This window comes from Chrysemys picta, chromosome 13 (assembly GCF_011386835.1).
Source record: "Chrysemys picta bellii isolate R12L10 chromosome 13, ASM1138683v2, whole genome shotgun sequence".
Lineage (NCBI taxonomy): Eukaryota > Metazoa > Chordata > Testudines > Emydidae > Chrysemys > Chrysemys picta.
Genome location: NC_088803.1, coordinates 51,690,385 through 51,711,264, shown reverse-complemented (window position 1 = coordinate 51,711,264; position 20,880 = coordinate 51,690,385). Strand labels below are relative to the sequence as shown.

Below are 20,880 nucleotides of genomic sequence, written 5' to 3'. Positions count from 1 at the left end.
GGAAGTGGACCTCCCCTGTAGATTGGTCCAGGCTGAGGGTAATGGTGGGGTGGAAGCTGTTGAAATCGTGGTGGAATTCTTCTACCAACATAGCAAGAGTACTTAACAACTGTCCCCTTCTCCCTGGCACACCGACCTCCACCTTCTGTTCTCTCCCAGGGTGCAGGGAAAGCCTTTGACCGGGTGGGAGGAGCATATGTTATTTATAACGCTGGAAAAGACTGACCCAGACACTGTTTCGTTAAATGGACCCTGTCAGGTAGGGCTGAGGTGTCTGGCTGTGGTGCAGGAAGAGAGCAGGGACCATCATCACGTTAGGAGCTAAACATTGCTCATCCTCAACCATTGCTAATCAGTCTGTTCAGCCAGCCTGACACAGCTGGCCCCTTCTCAAACAGTCTGCCAGCACTACCATTAGTTGGTGTCTGATTCCTTATGGGCAGCAGAAGGAACGTGTTAGCATTCCCTGACATAAGCACTGAGCACTCACTGAAGTACATAGCGTAAGAACAAAAGCTGGCGTGGCTAGTAATGCAAAACAAGCCCCTTCGGTTTTCTGTAATCTCTGGCAGGCTGCAGGCCATCATCCATCAATCGCTTTTCATTTAAGTCACTAAGATTAACTTGATCAGGCAAAAGGCTGTTTAAGAGAATTTGGTGCCTCAAGGAAATCACTGATCTGTTTAGAAATCATTCTGTTTATATGGCATTTTCCCTGGATTTATCCACTGCATTTGTGTGTGTGACTGGAAAGGTTTACCTGAAGACAAAGGCTTAAGCATGAATGTTTTCCATTCTCAAAAGTTTACTGCCCAAAACCCAGCCCCCCTGGAATTTGACATACCGCTTTAAAGAATTAAAATAGTTCACATTTTCTTCCAGCTAGTCACTACGTGACCATTTGTGAACTGCCATCTATGGCCTTACTGCTCTCCCCTGTTGCGCATGCAGTGGTTTGTTATCAGAGGATTGCTCACAAGTGGGACTTTGCTTTGTTAGAGACTTCAAGCATCATTTGATTGGAGCAAACAAGACAACTGGTTTCTAAGATGGCAAATCTGCAACCCACCTACTGGGCAAGAGAAAGGAAAGCCGCTTTCCTCGGGAAGAGGAAGGGGCTGCAAAGGGGAGGTGAATAGCTAGTGAGCTGACATTTGCCTTTCTGTCCAGGAGCAAACCCGGTGCATTCTGAATCCTTGCCAGCTTGAAGTGCAAGGCCACACAACACGTTTTCAAAGTCTGGTCATACCAGAGGAAGAGAGTAACAGGCAAGAAGGTTCGCTTTATGGTAACAGTTTGGAAAAGAAGCTGTATTCAGGCGCTTTCTTTGGAGTAATGCCAGGTGGGGCACCCATCAATATACTGGGTTATTCCTGATCGCCTAGGCGCTTGGTCTTCCACTTCGCTACGACTTGATTTCTTTTTGGTTGATCAAAACTACTTCATCTCCTCTCCAGGCTATTCGATGGATTTAAATGGCAATGGGGAAATGATCTGGGCACCATGGAGAGCTTGGATTAGTTATAAGAGTGATGTCAAGGCCCCAGTCTACAAGCAGCTCTTCCTGGGTGGCCCTGTCTCTGTACAGAATCCATCGCCTGCCATGGAGCTCCATGCCGGCAAAGGGTTTTGACGGTACTGAGCAGCTTGCAGGTTTGGGAGCTGTTAACTGTACGGTTCTCAGTCCAGGGCCCAATGTCTCTGCAAAGCATCAGGGACACCTCTGGTGCTCTCTAGAAATCCTGAATAATAAGCAGGCATTGGAGAGCAGGGTGCTGGGCAGAGCTGCTGCATAGAGAGGAAATCACATGACTTACTTTATAAAGAGCTGACGGGAAAAGGAAAGTTTGGTGCTTTCCACTCTTAACTTGGATTTAACGTAATGAGTTTCGCTTAAATTCAGAGCCCCCGCTCGCCTGCTGCGAAGGGGGAAGTTATCCTGCCCTTAAAGCTGGACTGTACCTTCTGGACGTTAGAACAATTAGGGCTTTGGCATAGAAATGAGACATCGGCCCCCACCCTGCGCAGGGCAAGGGGGAGCGATAGAAAGGCTGGAATGCCCCTGGCATCCACTTAAACAGAAAGGGCTTATTCCTTATAACCCTGTGCAAAGCAACTGCTCAATAAAAACCACCCACACCAAATAGGCAGGTCTCCTTTCATCTACGGTTTCACTTACTTCACTGTGACTGTTGGCCTCTCTGTCCAGGGGAGGAACAGGCCTATACTAATGTACTAAAAACACTCATTTTCAAAGCTGCCTGGACAATCTGAATCCCCAAGTCCCATTAAAATTAATGGGACTGGGGCACCTACATCCCTTTGGGGGCTTTGTCTCACACAGTTTAAGGTTGAGAACTTCAATGAATTCAACTGCTGGAGCAATTTTACATTCCTGCTCTCTCTCTTTCACTGCAGTAAGTGTTCCACTGAGCAACGGACTGTGCATGAGAAGGGAGTTGCGGTTAGACCATCCTGCTGCTGGTGAACAGGATCTGTCGTCCATGTGTTAAACCTACTGGAGTTTGGCGGCTCTTCTGAGCCAGGCTGTTTTAGGCCTGGGGCACCTGGCAACATTCAAACTAAGTAATTACATTCAGTCTCCGGTTCCCCATGAGCGTCAATTAAAGTATTTTCTTTTTTCCCCGGACATCTTGTGTAGCGTTGGTACGTGCTGCAGGGGTCGGCTGGAATTTCCTAAAGGAAGAGGGATGTATCAACTGCTGTCTGAGAACACATTCTCTTTCACGTCACCCTTTCCTCAGCACAGAACTGGAGAGTCCGGGCAGCTGAGAACACCTCCAAGGAGGCTTTTCTGTTTTAAAGGAAGAAGAAATCTGTAACTGCTGTGCTCCTCCTTAGCAAGGCCACTTCACACCTGTTAGCTCGTTGTTTACACAGCTGGGGAAGGTAACATCAGTTATTGGTGCAAGAGAGAAGAAATCCCACACTGGTGCTGGCAGGGTGACCAGACAGCAAATGTGAAAAATCAGGATGGGGGTGGGGGAGGTAATAAGAGTCTATGTAAGAAAAAGCCCCAAAAATCAGGACTGTCCCTATAAAATTGGAACATCCGGTCACCTTAGGTGCTGGGAACAGCGATGCAGCCTCCTGAAACTGTTCCTGTAACTTCTCAGGACACACTGGCTTTTCCCCTTCTCCAAACTGGGGTGACTTCAAAAGCCAAATGGCCCAAATTCTGCTCTCATTGAGTGGGGTAAACTCAGAATAATCCTCCTGTCTGCAATGGATATACGCTGCACCCACCCTGGGTTAAGTGCGAGCAATATGGGTCTCAATATCCTCTGCAATAGGTTCATGCCTTGTTTGTAGCCCTTTACATGCATCCAGTACCACACAGTCCTGGGCTCTGTGTGCGAAGGCCTGTGCATCAGTGGAATTACACAGCTGGGGAAGGTAACACATCAGTTATTGGTGCAAGAGAGCAGAGCGGGGAGGGATAGCTCAGTGGTTTGAACATTGGCCTGCTAAACCCGGGTTGTGAGTTTAATCCTTGAGGGGGCCACTTAGGGATCTGGGGCAAAATCAGTACTTGGTCCTACCTAGTGAAGGCAGGGGGCTGGACTCCATGACCTTTCAAGGTCCCTTCCAGTTCTAGGAGATGGGATATCTCCATTAATTTAATTTAATTTTCCATTATGCAGCTCGTTGTCAGGGTTCTTTGTACATTCCCCATTTTCTTGTGCTCCCTGCAGCGGTAGACAACACACAGCATTCGCCAACACATCCACTATTAAATACCCTCCCCACAGGGTTGGAGATGTTGTCAGAAAAGGTGCATCCGAAGAAGTGGGCTGTAGTCCACGAAAGCTTATGCTCTAATAAATTTGTTAGTCTCTAAGGTGCCACAAGTACTCCTGTTCTTTTTACGAATACAGACTAACACGGCTGCTACTCTGAAACTGGTGAATTCAAAGGCAGTCAGTTCTTGGTGATTCACACCTATGCTTTCAGTATAGCATTAGGCTGTTACAGCAGCCCAACCAGCTACTCTTGAGAGGTTCTTATACCACCCTCCTTCCCATAGTACCTGAGTAGGTTCCAGTCGTGTATTAAAGGACAGGACTCACATCTGGTTCATTTGATTAGATGGGGTTCAGCCTGTTTGAAAAAACAACAACCCCTAGCCGCATCCTCTCCAAAAGGATTATTTGCCAAAATCCTACTTTATGAGATGACTGTCCTTCTAAACTCCTTTTCTCATCACTGCTGGCCTGGGTCAGAGCCTACTCTCCAGTGAGCACGTACAACTTCCACTGACTTCACTGTGTACTCAGGTTCTTACCGAGTGCTCAGAGCTGGTTCGACCCTTGTCCTGGAGGCGAGTGGGTTAGTCGTAGCCTTTGTCACACAGCTTTGAGTTTAAACTGCACAGGAAAACCTCAGAGGAACCTGGCAGTTAATGCAATGTATCAAAGGTTTAAACAAATACCATTTAACTTGCACAAGAAGGTAATCACTCATTCATGTCCAGCTGTGTCTGGATATTAGCATAGCCACGGCACCCAGTCACCCCTGACAACCGCTCTTAACTGTCACTCAAGTTGTGTCTTGTTTCAAAAGAGGAATTAAGGGAGCACTTGTGCAGGTAATGGCTCATTAGTAGTTTCTGATCACATTAGCAGGCGCCAACAGGCTTGGGGTAAATGTGGTTTGGCTGGGAGAGTGGCATTTCTGCATTCTTTCTATTTCGTTTCCAGTGACCAGAAACCTGCTGCAAAGGGCGAGTGCCACTAATACTTTATAGACTAACAGACATAGTGGAGCATAAGCTTTCGGGGGTGAATACCCACTTCGTCAGACACATGCGTCATGCGTCTGACGAAGTGAGTATTCGCCCACGAAAGCTTATGCTCCAATACATCTGTTAGTCTAGAAGGTGCCTTTGTCGCCTTTTACAGATCCAGACTAACATGGCTACCCCTCGGATACTTGACACTAATACTTTAGTGTGGAGGCCTATAAAACAACAACATCAGCAAGGGAGACAGGCAGAGAAGCATGAAGCTTTATTGTATACTTATCCCACCCAGTTTACAGGCACAGCTTTCATCCTGGAACACACATACAGAGGGCCCCAATCCCTCCTCATTACAGTACAGACACCAGGTATTCTCTCAGTTAGACAGATAGCACAATAGTGCTATTGACAATCAACACGAGGCGACACTTCTGAAGGTCATTTTCCAGTTAAAATAGCCCATTGTGAGCTTACATGCCATCATACAGCTGCTGGGGGGCTGGCTTCCATCTCTGTGGTACCGTAAAGTCACAGCTCAACTTTGCCACAGTGGAAATAGAAATATAATCAACATTGACCCTACCCATTGCATTAACGACTGCATAAATAAGGCCAGTAACACCACCTACAATGATCACTGGGGTGGTGGAGTGCAGACCTTTCCCCTCTGTCCTTCACCCCCACACAGCTACCACCTTTGTTATTAAGGGTTGGAATTAGCTTCCATCAGGGACTGGAACATGAGAATCCAGTGAACTGGTCTCTCGCATCTATTAGATTAAGAACCCAAGAATCATACATCCCACAGCCTAAAGCGATGAAGTAGAAATCTCTAAATCCTCTGCCCTTGCACAGTCTGGCTGGAGCATGAGTTACCACTCAGTATTTGGGAAGGCTGTGTGCTCTCAGGCCAAGGGATTAATACACAATGCTAGAAACATTTTCTAGTCCAAATCCTTTGCTCTTACAGTTCTTTTTAGATATAGAAAACGAATGTTTGCCTCCAAAACAAACAAGCTACGAAAGAATCGGGTGTAATACGAGTCCCTGCGGATCTTCTTCTATAGAAAGAGCAGTCTGAATGGGAAGAAGCTGTCCAGCACCTTCTTACGTGATGTCCTTCTGCCTCGGTGGCCGGTGAATGTTCCTCACCACGCATTTCACCATCCACTCGATTCCCTCGTTCACCCCATTGCTGAGGAAACACAAGACAAAAGCAGAGTCACTCTCCCCGCCAGGCCGACCACCCACCCCAGCACGTTTAGTTCTCTCTATTCCCTGCAATCCTTCATTTGGATTATTACACTGGCTTCTCATGCATCTGAGGAACAGGATTCAGTTGTATGCATCAAATTTAAAAACATTTAAAAATTCTTCTCTTCGGTTCCCTGCTGTTTATGCCTTTTAATTTGGGTCCCAGCTCATACACCAGGTTTTAGATCCAATTTGCTGGTAGTTAGTGGCTGTGTGAAAGTCTCATGCAAAGCATCAAATCACTCAACATTTGACAAGGTGGGGACTTTACTATGAATGTCTGGCCAGCTCTGTCTCCAGGTCTGCAAACCTCCCAGACTCACTTGAGTCCAGTTTGCAGTGCTCCCTTGTGTGACTGGGTGCTCCAGGGAACTCACAGCTCTGCCAGGGTTCAACACGGTTTGAGTTTCTTAATTAATTTTCCATTAGTTCAAACCCCAAACTCAGAACAGCACGGGGAAAGAAAATTCCTCAGATCAAAATGTTTGCACCCTGGCGGAGTACCAGAGTCGACGGGAGAGCGCTCAGCGGTTGATTTATCACGTCTAGACTAGATGTGATGAATCGACCCCCGCTGGATAGATCGCTGCCCATCGATCCAGCCGGTAATGTAGACAAGCCCTCATAATACTACTTTGCATTTATACAGAGTAACACTTTTCATTCCAGGACTCAAGAGCTTTATACAAAGTAGGTAGTGATTGTTAGCCCCACTGTACAGAGGGCAACATTTGGAGAAGTTACGTGATTTTTTTCAAGGTTACACCGAATGATCTGACTTCTAACCCATTGTTCTAACCACAAGCAGCACCTCAGTCATCTGTACATTCATGCTGCAGTATTATACTCAGCCATATCTACTTAGAAATGTAAGTACATCTCTTGCCTGAGAAACCAGAAGGATGGCAAGAAGGTAGTTACTTTTCTTCTGAGAATGGACACTCATCCACTCCTCCCACTGCCAGTGTCACAAATGCCGTCATATTCCCATTTGGTTTTCTCTGGAAAAAGGCTTGCAGCAAAGTTAACTCATGCAACTGGGATCATGGTGCTGGGTCATTAAGCAATAAAGCCATGTCACAAACCGTTGCACAATCCAGAGTCTCAAGGTCCTATAGCACTGAACATGTTCATGAACCAGGGAGGATACCTGGCCATAGTGCAGATGAGCAATGCACACAGACATCCCTAGGCCCCGATAAGGAAGCAGGGCTCCCTTGTGTGACTCTTACCAGACCCACATAATGCTGTCCTTTTCCCTGTCCCACTTCTCTGAGCACCCTGCAAGTGGTTAGCCCATTCGAGCAACGTACACTTGGTTGCGGCAGTATTTCCCCAGGACACTGTCCAGACCCACACTTACCCAGTGAGAGCTGAGCAGGCCTGCGTCAGGCAGTCTCTCCTCCCAATTTTGTTAATGCAGTCGCTAAACGCTGTCTTGATGTCAGGGATCGACAGACAGGTCTGTAAGGGAAGCCATAAAATATAACCCTCATATGCTACAATAGAGATCGTTGTCCCACCCCTCCGACATGGAGCCTACTGTACCCGAGCAGTTTCCAGTATTCCGCCACCTACTGAAAGCAGAGAGGTTTTCAGCTGTTGTCCAGGGTGCTCCACTTGGACTCTGTTTTCTGACCATCGCTAACCAGAGCATCACAGCATCATCCTCATTTATTTCCATCTGAAACTGAATGCTCTTGCCTTTGGAGTGAGCTTTAATGTTTTTGAAAGTGTAGCAATGACCCCACTAGCTTCAGACATGTCTAGATTTAGGTACGTTAACCTGGCTCTCCAAGGCACAGGCCTCTCCCAAGTAGACACTGTCATGCCAAATTGTGCAATGGGTTAGTGACACAGACCGATATCCTCTGCGGAGTGAAGTACAGAGCAGAGCACCCTCTGTATCCCTTTCCAACCCACGTGCATGGAAAGGCTCCCTCTTCCCATCCACCAAACAAGCCCTCCTCCTCCAAATCACTCCCTACAACACCTGAACTTCACAAAGCCTTTCCAAAACCACCTCAACGGGGGGCCTGCACCAACCCCAGCTCCGGCCAGAATCCTAGACGGAAAGGAAATTCTTTGTCTGTTTCTGTAGCAGACCCTGGGAAAGGGATGGTGTTTCCTTAGCATTGAGTGCACTAGCAGCACTCAAAGAAAATGGATCAGATGTCATCTCAAGTCTCTGCAACATTTCCATCAGCTGATGTGGCCTCCCTAGACTTTTCTTCTGGCGGGGGGTAGTCTATTCTTCTTAGTTGGCCCTTGACTCTGGAACTCGCTTTGCCTGCGTACTTTCTATGCCATTGGGTCAGTTTGTTCTTAGTTGACATAGGTTGACCAGTTCTTGGATGCAGGTATGTTGTACACATGCCCAGATTGCTAGGATGAGTGGATTTTAGAACATGTAAGTGAATAAAAAAAGATGAAGGCCAATGTGACCTACCCTGCTCCCAACCTTCCCTGACACAACATTGCCATGAGGAAGCTTGAACCTTCTCAGAATAATGAATCAGGCTTTCAGCTTACGTCCTCCTGGGTCAGAATGGCAAGAGAACTTTGGTTCTCCCCTCCTCCTGGCACCACTGGAATCCTGTAGTTCTCACCTCTCACCTAAGTGTCGTTCCTGTCACTGTAAGGTGATGCTAATCAAACACAGATTGCGGAAACTTCAGAACATGTTAGGGTCAAATGAAAGTGTAGCTGTTGAAATCTTCCTTCTGGCTTCCCTCAGTGACACTGTTTGTCAACGGAAAGCCATGATCTCATCATTAGCAAGCAGGATGCGAATAACTGCCACACTGACGTTTTCTTACATACTTAAGCAAAAGACAGTTGGAGCTCAGGCGCCAGAAACCAGCAATGATTAATTAAGAAGCCTCTAAAAGACCTAAACAGACTTAAGATTAATTAAAAGGTGATTAATGTACATATGAATGTTAGCCACAGGAAATGATTTGACACACAAGCCAATGCAGAGTTTCCACATTTCTAAATTAGAGCAGGAGGGTGGAGAAAAGGAGATGTGGTGACCTAAGCAAAAGTCTGGGAGCTGGGATCTCCTAAGCTCTAATTCCTGTTCCAACACTAATACTCTCTTAGTAGTCCTGGACAGGTCATTTAAGTGCTTTATTTTTAACTAGGCATTAGCCTAGCCTCCCTCTTTGCAAGCATAGTTTGAACCTGCAGCTGGTTACACACTCACACCTACCTTTCAGCCAGTTAAGTATCTTGTTCAAGGAGCAAATCAGGTCTTTATCTGTCCAAGGAGCAGACTTTTGCACTCACAATTAATGCAGACAAGGAAAAAGAACCCTACTAGTGTAATTTGTGCAGATTGTGCCCGTCAGAAGAAAATCCATCTTCTACAAGGCTAGACCTTAAATTTATCTTCCTTGTCTGCAAGATGGGGATAATGATCCTTGATATCTAGTGCAATACACTGAGGTGTTGCATGGTTAACATAGGTGAGTCCTCTGAGGAAGCGTGCTGTAAGGGAGTGCCGTTATTATACAATGCTCCTGAAAGCGAGGGGCTATTGGCAGTTTGAGCCAGGGTTAGCATATGGTTCCCTGCCCAGCTCAGCCAATGCCCTGAATGTGGCCTTGTGCCCCTCTCCTTGCTATTCTAGCCCTGTCTTGCACTCGAACAGTGACTGCTTGTTGTGCAACTTCCTGTGAGCCAACCAGGACTAATAGGAAACCATTTGGTCTTGTGCCCCAAGTTGGGCTTTGAACTCCTGCTCTCCAGTAGCGAAAGGAGAGTGTACAAATCCACTGTACTACTTAGACCATATGCTACAATCCGCCAGCCATGGAGCCATAACACTCAGCTCTACGCTTCTTTAACCAGCTGCAGTGTGTAAATACGACACGTCCAGCCACCCGATGAACAGCTAACTGTTGCATGGCGCACTCGAACACTAACGGCGTTGTGAGTCGGACTGGGTCCTTGGGAGAGGCAGAACTCACAACAGAGGGTCTGGAAGGCGAGACCACCACCACACTGAAATGATTGCACCCCTATAGATTTTGTAGGCATCCTCTCAGCCACTGAAGTCACCCCAGCACAATGTTCGCTGAGCAACAAAAAGGGCAGAACTAATCACCTCCCGACAAATGGAAATTCAGGCCAAGATCAGTACTAGCGAGGATGAAGAGGGCTGCCTACGCCCGCTAGGAAATGTGTAGTATTTACTGTAACATGACTTTTTTTTTGGTAAGTGCGACTTTGCAGTGCTAAGCTGATGGACATTAAAACCTCTGAGGTAATGGAAGTTGAAGGGACAACATTCAGCTTGTCATGTTTTGATAAGTTACCTCAGATTCTCCACAGAAGGCTTGTGGCTAGCAGAGAGCACTGACTCATTTCGCTATAACGTCCGACGTGACTTTTCAGAATCTCCGAAATTCCAAGGAGCAGCAAGATGCAAGAGAAGAGGTGAGAGGGCCCTGTAGGATGTTGTGTGTTACGATCTGGAGTCAGGGAAGAGAACAGTTCTACGCCCTGAACTGGTATTTTGGGATAGAGCAGAGGGGGCATATGTACATACGCTACCCCAAGCTGTAGAAACTCTCCTGAATGGCAGGATCTAGGCCTTAAGTAATAGGGGGCTTTTACCTCTCAACTGCATATTCCCCCTTTAATCCTTAATCCTTCCCGCTAGTGTGGGCACATAGACAGCCTACACAACATCACAACCCCAAGCGTTATAACTGTACCACAACAGCCAGCTAGGTCCAAAGTGTACCAGCTTCAATGAATTCACTTGTACCGATCCAAATAGGCCTGTAAGGCACACTATTGTTACAGCAAGCATCATCTGGTGGTATTGTTACATCCAGTCTTCCGAGTTCTTTTTCTCTGTGCGCAAGCAACTTTAGTCTTGGAAGAAATACTCGGGTTAGATTTTGGCTGCCATAGGTTCTGGGATAGAGGGAGTGGTGTGCAAACCAGGAGCATTTGTTCTCTGCTGTGGGCTCTGGTTCGAGTCAATTCTAGAGGCAGAGTTGCTCCCTGGGAATCAGGCTTTGGTGCTGGGCTGAGACTGCTGAAAGAAGAGACTGCTGGCATCTCTGTCTTCCAGGATTGGTATGTGTGTCAATACAATCAATAGGTTACACTTTGAATATAGCCAGACTCTGCATCACTGGTTTCTCCTCCACTCGGAAGCCAACAAGCAAGGCCTCAACATCTGCTACTGCTCAACAGAGGGGCTGTGCCACAATAGTAGGGTGGTGACTTCTCTCATCCAACCCCTGCAGAAGGGACAAGACTTTACAGACTTGACCCTCACCAAAGTGGAACAGTGGACACCGCTACACCACCAGGTTAGTTTGATATTAGACTCAATATAAGCTGGAAACTGATTTGGCTTTCAGAAGATATCCCAGGCTCCCACTCACAGGCTTTGGAGAATTGGCCAGAACAAAAGAAAGCAGGATGAGAAATAAAGACCATCTTCACTGCTGCTCGCTCTGTCCTGTGCAAAATAGCCAGCCTGGAGGCTTTTCAAAAGCACTGTAGTTCCAAGGGACACGCACACCAACCACCTGCGGGTGGTCACTCTCCATGATCTATCAACTTCACATGTTTGGCCACTGGAAGCCCTTCTGTGCTGCAATGTAGAGGCCCAGAGAGTCAGTCTACTTCACCGTGTCCAGAACTCTACGAAGGACCTTGGGGGAGATGTTTTCACCGCTCAGTTGCGCGAACAAACTTGGGAGAGGCTCCACTCCCTCCCCACCCTAATAGTCGTTTTGAATGCTGTAGTCATCCAGGGGGCTAGGAACAACTTTTACTCTATTTCGGTCACTTCTCTTTCTTGTTGCCTTGGCTATGATGGTTATTGTGACTTACAGAACCAGGCAATCATTGACCCACAGTGGAAATGCAGGTCAGAGGAAAACCAAAGCAGGGTTTATGCTGACTTCATTAAGCACTAGGATGATGAATCTGCTTTGAGGATTTATCCTACATTGTCTCAAGAGGAAAAACAGCTGTGGGGTCAGATGTAGGTTGTTGATACGGGGACACACCACTTTTGACAGAGCAATTGCTCTATCGCAGCCTCCAAAGGAAGGCATCAATTGGGATCCTGAAAAGGCAGTGGAGAAGGAAGGTACATCACCATTCCTTTTGGCCAGACACATTTGAATGTTTTGTGCGTGGGAAAGAACGTCAGCATGGCTTACAGTTATTTTTCCCTCACTCTTGTAAAGAGATGTTTTAGAACATCATTTTGTTTCTGCTGTAAAATCATCTAAACTAAGAACAAGGTGATGGAAACCAGATCAGTGAGCACACAGAACAGCATGTCATTACAACAATACAACCCACGCAAGGACTGCTCTGGAAAGGTCAGATTCATTAGCTATTTCAAAGCAAAGTCACATAACTGGGGAAACAGTGTTTTCACTTGAGGAATAAATCTGCACCTCAGCTCTCCATAAGCAGCCAATTCCACAAAATCCATTTTATGTAGAATGGCTGTTTCCAAGACACAGTCACTTCCCAAAATGGTCTTGCTTTTAAATCTTAGGAGCAGGCTTAAATTCTTTTATGACGGATCTGGAGAGGGCCGCAGGGGAAGTGCTCCAAGTGTAGGGACCCTGTCTATTTGCACATCCTCGACTGGTGTTGCAGGGCCACAGTGTCAGGAATATGCCTGAAATAAATATGGGTTCTTTAAATGCCTCATGAGCAACTGACTAACAGGTCAGGAATAAGACTGGGACTGTTCCGCTAATTCCAGGATGGGCAGCAACCCCAACAGTGAGAAACATTTAAAGAAAAGAAAATGCATGACCAGCATACCCCATCTGCCATGGTATTCTTTGTTTACTAGCATATAATCTTATTTTATAGAGAGGTTAAAATAGTAGGGAGGCAGTGTTTCCTAGTGGATACAGCACTGGCCTGGAACTCAAACCTGGGTTCTATTCCTGGCTCTGGTACTGACAGGCTAGGTGACCTTTGGCAAGTCACCGCCTCTGTGCCTCAGTTTCCGCACCTGTAAAATGAGGCTATTCATACAAGCCTCCTTTATTAAGCATGTTGAGATCCACTGCTGAAAAGTGCTACATAAACTAGGTATTATCAAAAATTGGAATTGCCAATAGGGGCAGGAAGAGGCAAATTTCCTAAATTCTGCACCACTAACAACTACTAGGCAAGATCACCAAACTCCATGAACACACAGCTATTCACCAATACTCCTCCCATGTCTTTCTGTAAGGCCTATCAGAAAAAAAAAAAGGGGGGGGGGGCGCTCTCCAAAGCTCTGGAGTTTGATATAACTTTCAGAAATGAGACACGATTCCCTTGCAATGACCACATCTCCCTAGATTTACATACCACAGCCAATACTCACCATATGTTATAAATGGCCAGGTCACAGTTTTCCAAAATGAAATGTTTTTTGCATGAAGTTTCAGCCCCACAATTTTCCCACAGTATAATTGTGGTCCAGAAGTTTTGGTTTGACATTTTTATAATACCGTTCACACGGGAAAAAGAGGGTAAGTTCACATTTATGCAGGTTTTACTATGATAAGCAATCAAACAAAAGGTAAACTTTTCTAAACATTAGGGATTCCTACTCAAAACCACTTGAAATATCTTTGTGGGAGAAACTGTGAGGTTTCATAGCTCTGTCACCAAATCAGTCTGTCTTTGCATTTAGATTGGCTGAAAAGTTCTAATTCTGAAGAATCAGATCAGCACTGACTATACATCCGATACAACACAGCGTCTCTTAATATCCCAGTGGTGGGGTTCCATGATCCTGTGAGCCGTGTGTAGCCTCTTTGCATTGAACTTGTAGTTTATGCTTTTGACAATGCCAAATGCCGCGACTCTGAAGTGCCAGGGCAAACTGGAACAGTTCTTGGACCCAGTGTGTATGACTGGTTGTGAGTGGCTGAATCTGAGAGCGAAGATGGAAATGGATTATGGGGCCTTGGTGTAAGTTACAGTGTTTCATGGCAGCTTATCTTCCAGTTTCCCCACAGTAAAGCAGCTCCTTTTACAGACAAAGAATCTGAAATAAGAGAGTCAGTGACCTCCTCAAGTCACAGAGCTAGTCAGTGGCAAAACTAGGGCTAGAATTCAGGAGGCCCTGGCTCTCAGGCCCACACTAATTCTTCTAGACCATGCGGCCTCTTGATTAGGGCTAGATTATTTTTAAATGGTTACATTTAAGAGTGATAACATCGGTACAGATGTTCTAAAATAAGGATAATCAAATCCCCTAAGGCATCAAGTGATGGGTTCAGGGGTCAGAAAGGTACGTCACAGTCATGAGGGATCTAGCTAGGGGCTTTACTCAGGGGCAGAGGGCAGTCGGCATTAACTTCCTTTGAGGCATCTGGTACTGATTCCTGCCAGAAGTAGGATACGAGACCTGTTAGACCAGTGAGCTGGTCCTTAAAATCCTACATGCCTATTAAATGTATCTGGCTCCCTCTAGAGGATGACAGGTGGTACTGCAGCTATTGGAATTCCAGGTAGACCATATGCAAAAAGGAAAGAGATGGGTGAAGTCTTATATTTCCTTAGAACAGCAAACTGTCACCCAAACAGTATCCACAATCTGATCTGAAACTACAATAGGTCTATTCTGTAATTCTAGATATCCGAGAGTTTTGAAATTATAAACCCCAGAAAAAACAGGCTGTCTCCTCTGCAATCCACAGCTTTTTCCGATGGAGCGCTGTAGCACAGGCTGTCTCATTGAGTAGTGCTGCTCTGGTTAAAGGAAAGAGGAATGAGAGCATCTCATCACATGAGTTGTCACGCTGGTATGATGTTACATGAGCACAGCACAAACAGAGTTTCATTGGGTATTATTACTCATCAAAGATTAACAGAGGGTCCTGTGGCACCTTTAAGACTAACAGAAGTATTGGGAGCATAAGCTTTCGTGGGTAAGATGCATCTGAAGAAGTGAGGTTCTTACCCACGAAAGCTTATGCTCCCAATACTTCTGTTAGTCTTAAAGGTGCCACAGGACCCTCTGTTGCTTTCTACAGATTCAGACTAACACGGCTACCCCTCTGATACTCATCAAAGATTGGATCAGCTGTATTAGGTCAATATTAAAAAAAAAAAAGGTCATGTACTGTGTTGGTGTTTACATAAAGTACACGACAGCTACTGCAAAGATGGAAATATTTGCTATAGAGTCATTTTACAGTGGGGGGGCGGAGAGGAAAATACTTGAACATTAAATTCACAGCAATTACATGTAATAGCAAGAAAGTACTGCCATTGCTCAGCAGAGACCAGCCTAAGAGCATGAAACAAATGCAGAGTGAATACACGGCCCACCTTTTCTGAGCTAAAATAATATTTGCTCAGTTGAGAACACAATCTATGGGGGTGGCACCTCAGGAGATGATCTTACCTCTACATCCTGCTTGTTAGCTAACACCAGTATGGGAACCCCTTCCAGAGCTTCACTGGTGACCACTTTCTCTGTAAGGCACAGAAACAGGCAATGTCTAGGTAACTCTAGAACACACAGACTCCTCCAAATACAAAAATTACATTGACTGGATAGACAGATGGGAGTGAAAGGCACCACATGCATCACTGTTTAATTTAACCAAATCTTCTAGAGCCAAATTCATCGTGGTACGAAAACATCACAACTTCCACCCTTAACCTTGATCAACAGTGAGTATTTTATGCAGGTATTAATTGGATAGGTTAACACCTGGTTATAAAAAATTTGCTACGTTTGGAATAAGGGACAAAATACTGACAGACGAGGAAAACAACTAAAGGCGACTACAACTAAAGGTTTTGTTAATAACAATGTCTGAATGACAGAACAGGCAACATGCCCAAACAGCCCCATTGATTTCAAAACGTATACCTGCAAAGAATGACCACGCAGTCTGCAAGCCATGCTATGCACAGAGGTGGTCACATGCATAATAAAATCAACTGTATATTTCAATCAGAGTGGCAGGAAGGGGTTTACTGAAATAAGAGGACGTTTCCATAGGATATAATGAAAAGTACATAACTACAGGTAGAAGCCCAGCATACTCACCAAAAGCTCTTTTAGATTCCGAGAGCCTCTCTTCATCAGTGGAGTCGATTACATAGATGACCCCATGGGATTCAGCATAGTACTGAAATCACAGCACAGGTGTTAGCATCGAACAGCTGGGGCTGCTTGCTTCTCTTTTCAATGTTGATGTGATTTTAATATGATTTTTGGTACTCATGAAAGAGACGGACTGAGATCAAATAGCTTAGCCAGGCACCGTCCGGCAGTTAATTTTGCAAGCTCCATCCCCACAGATCTGCCGAAGTTCCTCTATCCAGACAGGTAAGATGCACTGCCTGCTCCTCCTACTGAATTCTGCCAATACACCTCAATCACAACTTACAATACCTTGTGCTATTCCAGTGCCACAGGCTCTCTTAGGCAGAGCCCAACAGCGGTACTCAGCTGTGTGGATGTTTTCTGATGTGCACAAATTCACAAAGGGCTACGTAGAGGTGACAAAACTCCAGGAAACAGATTTGAGTCTGTTGAGCTGGCCTCATCCAACAGTTCACCACAGTGTGGATTGGGTGGCTTTTAGCGCATGGTACAAAGTATGTTTAGTCAAGTGTTTTGTTAACTATGGATCCGGCAGTCATGAGGATCCGTTTATTGTCAGACTAGTACACCCAACAGTAAAGGTGGCTTGTCTGGCTGACCAGCAGGTACATTTATTCAATTTTTACATTGGACAGCTGCCAGATGCCATTGTGAAGGGTGTGTAATAATTCTTCCTGGCAATGTAGCTTAGAACTCGACCCAGGACTCTGCTGGAGAGGTTAGTGCCCAGCACGCAGGGTTCTTAGGGATGGAGACTGGTGCTGATAACAGTTACAGACTTTACTTTTGCACAGTGCTGTAATAACCAAGAGGCATGGTCAAGCCAAGAATTCTTGAGTTCTAATACTGGCTTTCATAGATTTTTAAGGCCACAAGGGACTACTTGACCTCCTGTAGTACAGGCCAGAGAAGCTCCCCCAATAATTTTTGCATCAGACCCGTAACTCCTGTTTGAGCCATAATATCTAGCTCTTGTAAAGCACTTTGAGATTGTGGGTGAGAAGCACTATATAATCAAAGTCAGGATCAATATCCCTATTTTACATTTAATAACATATCTTTTAAGAAGCTATCCAGGCTAGGCTACCACGTCTCTCTGTGGTTTTGTGCACATAACAACCTCTGGGTTAATTAAGCTCTGTCCCAATTTCCTCTACTTGTTACATAGGGGTGATAATAGTGATACTTACCTGACATGGGTGCTGTGAGAAGTAGTTAGTGTCTGTAAAACTATCTGTAACTGTTAAATATTAATTTTTGTGACTCTCAGACAAGTGGGACAACAGCACAAGGGGCAGTGCTAAGGAGCAGGGCTGGCTAATTATAAAGTAACCTTGTTTCTCTAGCAGCCGTGTTAGTCTGTATCCGCAAAAAGAACAGGAGTACTTGTGGCACCTTAGAGACTAACAAATTTATTAGAGCATAAGCTTTCATGGACTACAGCCCACTTCTTCGGATGCATATATGTACTCCTGTTCTTGTTTCTCTGCAACTCTGAGACACAAAACATTTAAAATAGAAAAGTTATTTCCCCTACCTTGTCCCAGAGGGACTGTAGCTCGTCCTGCCCTCCAAGATCCCAGAACATTAGCCGGGCTTTGCCCACATCAATAGTACCAACTAGAGCAGGGAAAAAAGAAAAAATAACCCAATGCAGACTGACTATTCTCTCAAGCAGGCATGCCGGCAGAGTCCCACAAGAGGGAAGGCAGGTTGGAAGAGTCAACACACACGCTGTTAATTCTCAGCAGGATAGTAGTACCTATCGTTAGCGGGTTAAATTCACCTTGGCAGCAGCAGATACAAACCCTTTGATTTCAGTGGAGTTACACCAGTGTAAATAAGATCCGAATCAGGCTAACTAACCTCAATGACGTTACAGGGCCGAATTTGGCTTAGCATCATCACCCTCGCCTTCAGATCCAGCATGTTTTCTCCATCTGATGGAGAAGTCCATTTGCTCTTTAAAGCGTGTGTGGGCAGGTGGGGTGTTGGTCGGGTTGCTCTTATCAGGAATTATTTTCACAGTGTAAACTCTTGGAATGATCACTAGTTGTCTAACTTTGTAGGAGGCGGCAAAGAACCTCTAAACGGATTCACTTACTGTTTAAGCCCACAGTGGTAGTGATTTTGGATAAGCTCATCCCCTTGTAGGTCCTGTTAAATCGGGTTTTAGTCTGCTCAAGGAAGGTCTGGAAGGGAAGAAGAAATAAAACTAGCTAGTATTAGATACACTTTATTGGCAAGGACAATCCTATCCAAGACCTGTTCTCCCCCTATTGGATCAGGATTCTCCATGAAATCTTAGAACACAACACAGCCCTTAGTTTTCCCATTACAGCACAGAGCCATGGAAGAGTTCACAGGTGATTATGTGCTTAAAGAAGCCCATGCTTCTGTCTCTCTGAAGGCTTATTGTACTAAAATTAGATGCGTGGGGGTCAAATTCATACTTGGGATAACACCATTGAAACAACTGAAGTGACACCAGGGAAGAAATTGGCCACGCTAACACAGTTGTGTTTTTGGGGAGGAGTGAGTGGGGCTGCATGTGCCCTCCGTGTTAACGGGTAACTAAAAGCACATACCGTTTTCCCCGCATTGTCCAGCCCAAGGATCAAAATGCAGTACTCATCCCTACGGAACATGTACTTATAAAGTCCAGACAGCAGCGTATACATCCTGCTCCTGCAACAAATATCAAGATATCAGCAAATGAGTCTTCCCAGAGCCTTCCATTCAACTGTATAATGCTGTTCACTGCCAGAGGATAATACAATTTTATATTTATTTAGCACCTCACCTTGGGAGATCCCAGAGCAAGTCACAGACTCTAGGAGGCTGACCTCAAGGCTGGATTTTCAAGTGCTCAAACTCAATACTTGGGGGTGGATTTTCAAAAGAGCTCAGCACCTAATGTGCACCCCTCCTGCTGAGCATTTTTGAAAATCTAGCCACTTATTTTGGTGACTAAATGGGAGCTGAGAACTCATGAATGTATGTCTAGATAGCTCTCTGAAATGTAGCTACCTCCACAAAGGAAGGGTGACAGCCAGATGCATAGCACCCACACATGTGCAGAGAGCGGGTATTTTGATTAAGAATGCAGAGGGCAACCCCTGACTCTGAGCAGACATATTGGGGCAGACAGGACCTGTGTTTTAAAAGCCTATGAAAACTCTTTCTTGTCAGAATTCAAACATTCCTCTGCAGGACTTCCTGTTGCCATGTTTGCAGTATACGCATTACATCACCATGCATGAGGACCAGACAGTGAAACTGACTAGTCAGTACCCTGAGTGAGGGTGGCAGAATCAGACAAAGCCAGATGGCTGCTGTACAAACAAGCACTCTTCCATTAAGTTTGCATAGTAGGATGCGCGCACACCCTTTGCCCAACCAAGGCCAAGTTTACTTTAAGTTTATGAATGGGATGATATGATAGGATTGCCTGTGATAGCAGGAGGCTGAACTCTATGACTGAAGGTGCCTGCCCTTCCACACCTATGATGGGGGGTGTTGGCCTCTCCCTGGGAGCCAGAGGGCCACACCTGACTCATGTGAAATGGAACACTTTGCAACTGCCCCTTATGGGGATGCAGCCCTGAGACTCCAGGTCCCACCTTGCACTGGGTCCCATCTTGACCAGAATGGAGATTACTCTTAATGCACAAGGGCAGCCTGTCGCATCTACAGTCCCAGCTCGCCGCAAACCTTCCTGGGACAAGTCGCTCAGCCAGCGTGAGTCAGTCACACCTGCTGGGACCGGGAGCCCCTGCGAGCTGCTTGGCTAAGGATGGAGCATTGCTCTCCAGGAACGGCAGCCCACCCACACATAGCAGGCTGCAGTCACAGCATCTCGTCCCAGGACCCACAGGGCCCCCTCAGCCCAAAGTCTAGGACAGGACCCACAAGCCCATCCCCAGGGCCACCTGGCTCAGGCTGCAGACCCGGGCCCAGGACCCACAGACCCCCCCCGGCTCAGGCTGCAGAACTGGGGCCAGTATAGGGGGGAGGGATAGCTCAGCGGTTTGAGCATTGGCCTGCTAAGCCCAGGGTTATGAGTTCAATCCTTGAGGGGGCCATTTAGGGATCTGGGGTAAAAATCTGTCTGGGGATTGGCCCTGCTTTGAGCAGGGGGTTGGACTAGATGACCTCTTGAGGTCCCTTCCAACCCTGATATTCTATGATCTATTCCCCCTCCCCGGGGCCACCTGGCCCCAGCTGCAGAACTGGGCCCCACAGATCCCCCCCCCCCCCCCAAGGGTCACCTGGCCCAGGCTGCAGAGAATTGGGCCGTGCCCATAGATTCCCCCACCCCCGGGGCCACCCAGCTCGACCCAGGCCCGGCCCCGGGCCCCCAGCGCCCTGGGGCAGGCCAGGGGCTGCCGCCCGTAGGCAGGGGGAGCCCGGGGAGCTGGCGGCTGGGGGGCAGTGAAGGCCCCGCCCCCTACCTGGGTGACGGGTCTCAGCGGCTCCTCCTGCCACTCAGCGGCCCCGCAGCCCCTACGCTTCCTGCTGCGGCTCGTATCAGCTCCCCGCAGCCCGCGGCCGCCCACTACCCCCACCTAGGTGGGCAGCACCCCCGTGCCGCCGGGCACCCTGGGAAACGTAGTTCCTCCGGCTCAGACGGCCCGCGCCACCGACTCGGAAGCGGGAGGCCTAGTGGACTACCACTCCCAGAATGCTCCGCGCGCTCCCCGGACGTTAGGCGTCCCTGCCTCAGCCAGCCGGAAATACC

The 20,880-nt window shown here is 46.7% G+C and overlaps 1 protein-coding gene across 5 annotated transcripts; it reads right to left on the bottom strand.

Moving 5' to 3' along the window:
• Positions 1–5,015: 5,015 nt before the first annotated feature.
• Positions 5,016–20,820, bottom strand: ARFRP1 (ADP ribosylation factor related protein 1). 5 transcript variants are annotated; one of them, XM_065566237.1, is made up of 8 exons: positions 20,594–20,820; positions 18,728–18,827; positions 18,244–18,331; positions 17,677–17,759; positions 16,080–16,161; positions 15,426–15,496; positions 7,380–7,480; positions 5,016–5,957 (listed from the first exon to the last, which is right to left on the bottom strand). In XM_065566237.1, the coding sequence occupies exons 2-8, from the start codon at positions 18,818–18,820 to the stop codon at positions 5,870–5,872; spliced, it is 606 nt and encodes a 201-aa protein (XP_065422309.1). In that variant the 5' UTR covers positions 18,821–18,827; positions 20,594–20,820; the 3' UTR covers positions 5,016–5,869. The 5 variants fall into 5 exon arrangements, with proteins under 5 accessions (XP_065422309.1, XP_065422308.1, XP_042703308.1 ...); XM_065566236.1 differs by lacking the exon at positions 20,594–20,820 and adding an exon at positions 20,411–20,564; XM_042847374.2 differs by lacking the exon at positions 7,380–7,480 and having other exon boundaries at positions 20,594–20,742.
• Between the last annotated feature and the right edge of the window lie 60 nt (positions 20,821–20,880).

Excerpts from the sequence above, each read along its gene's own strand:
- ARFRP1 (XM_065566235.1), bottom strand. The coding sequence starts at position 20,445 with ATGGGCACGGCCCAATTCTCTGCAGCCTGGGCCAG. Across the intron at positions 16,162-17,676 it reads TACAGTCCCTCTGGGACAAG|TACTATGCTGAATCCCATGG; the intron begins GTAGGGGAAATA and ends CTGTGATTTCAG. Across the intron at positions 5,958-15,425 it reads CTAACAAGCAGGATGTAGAG|CAATGGGGTGAACGAGGGAA; the intron begins GTAAGATCATCT and ends GTGTTTCCTCAG.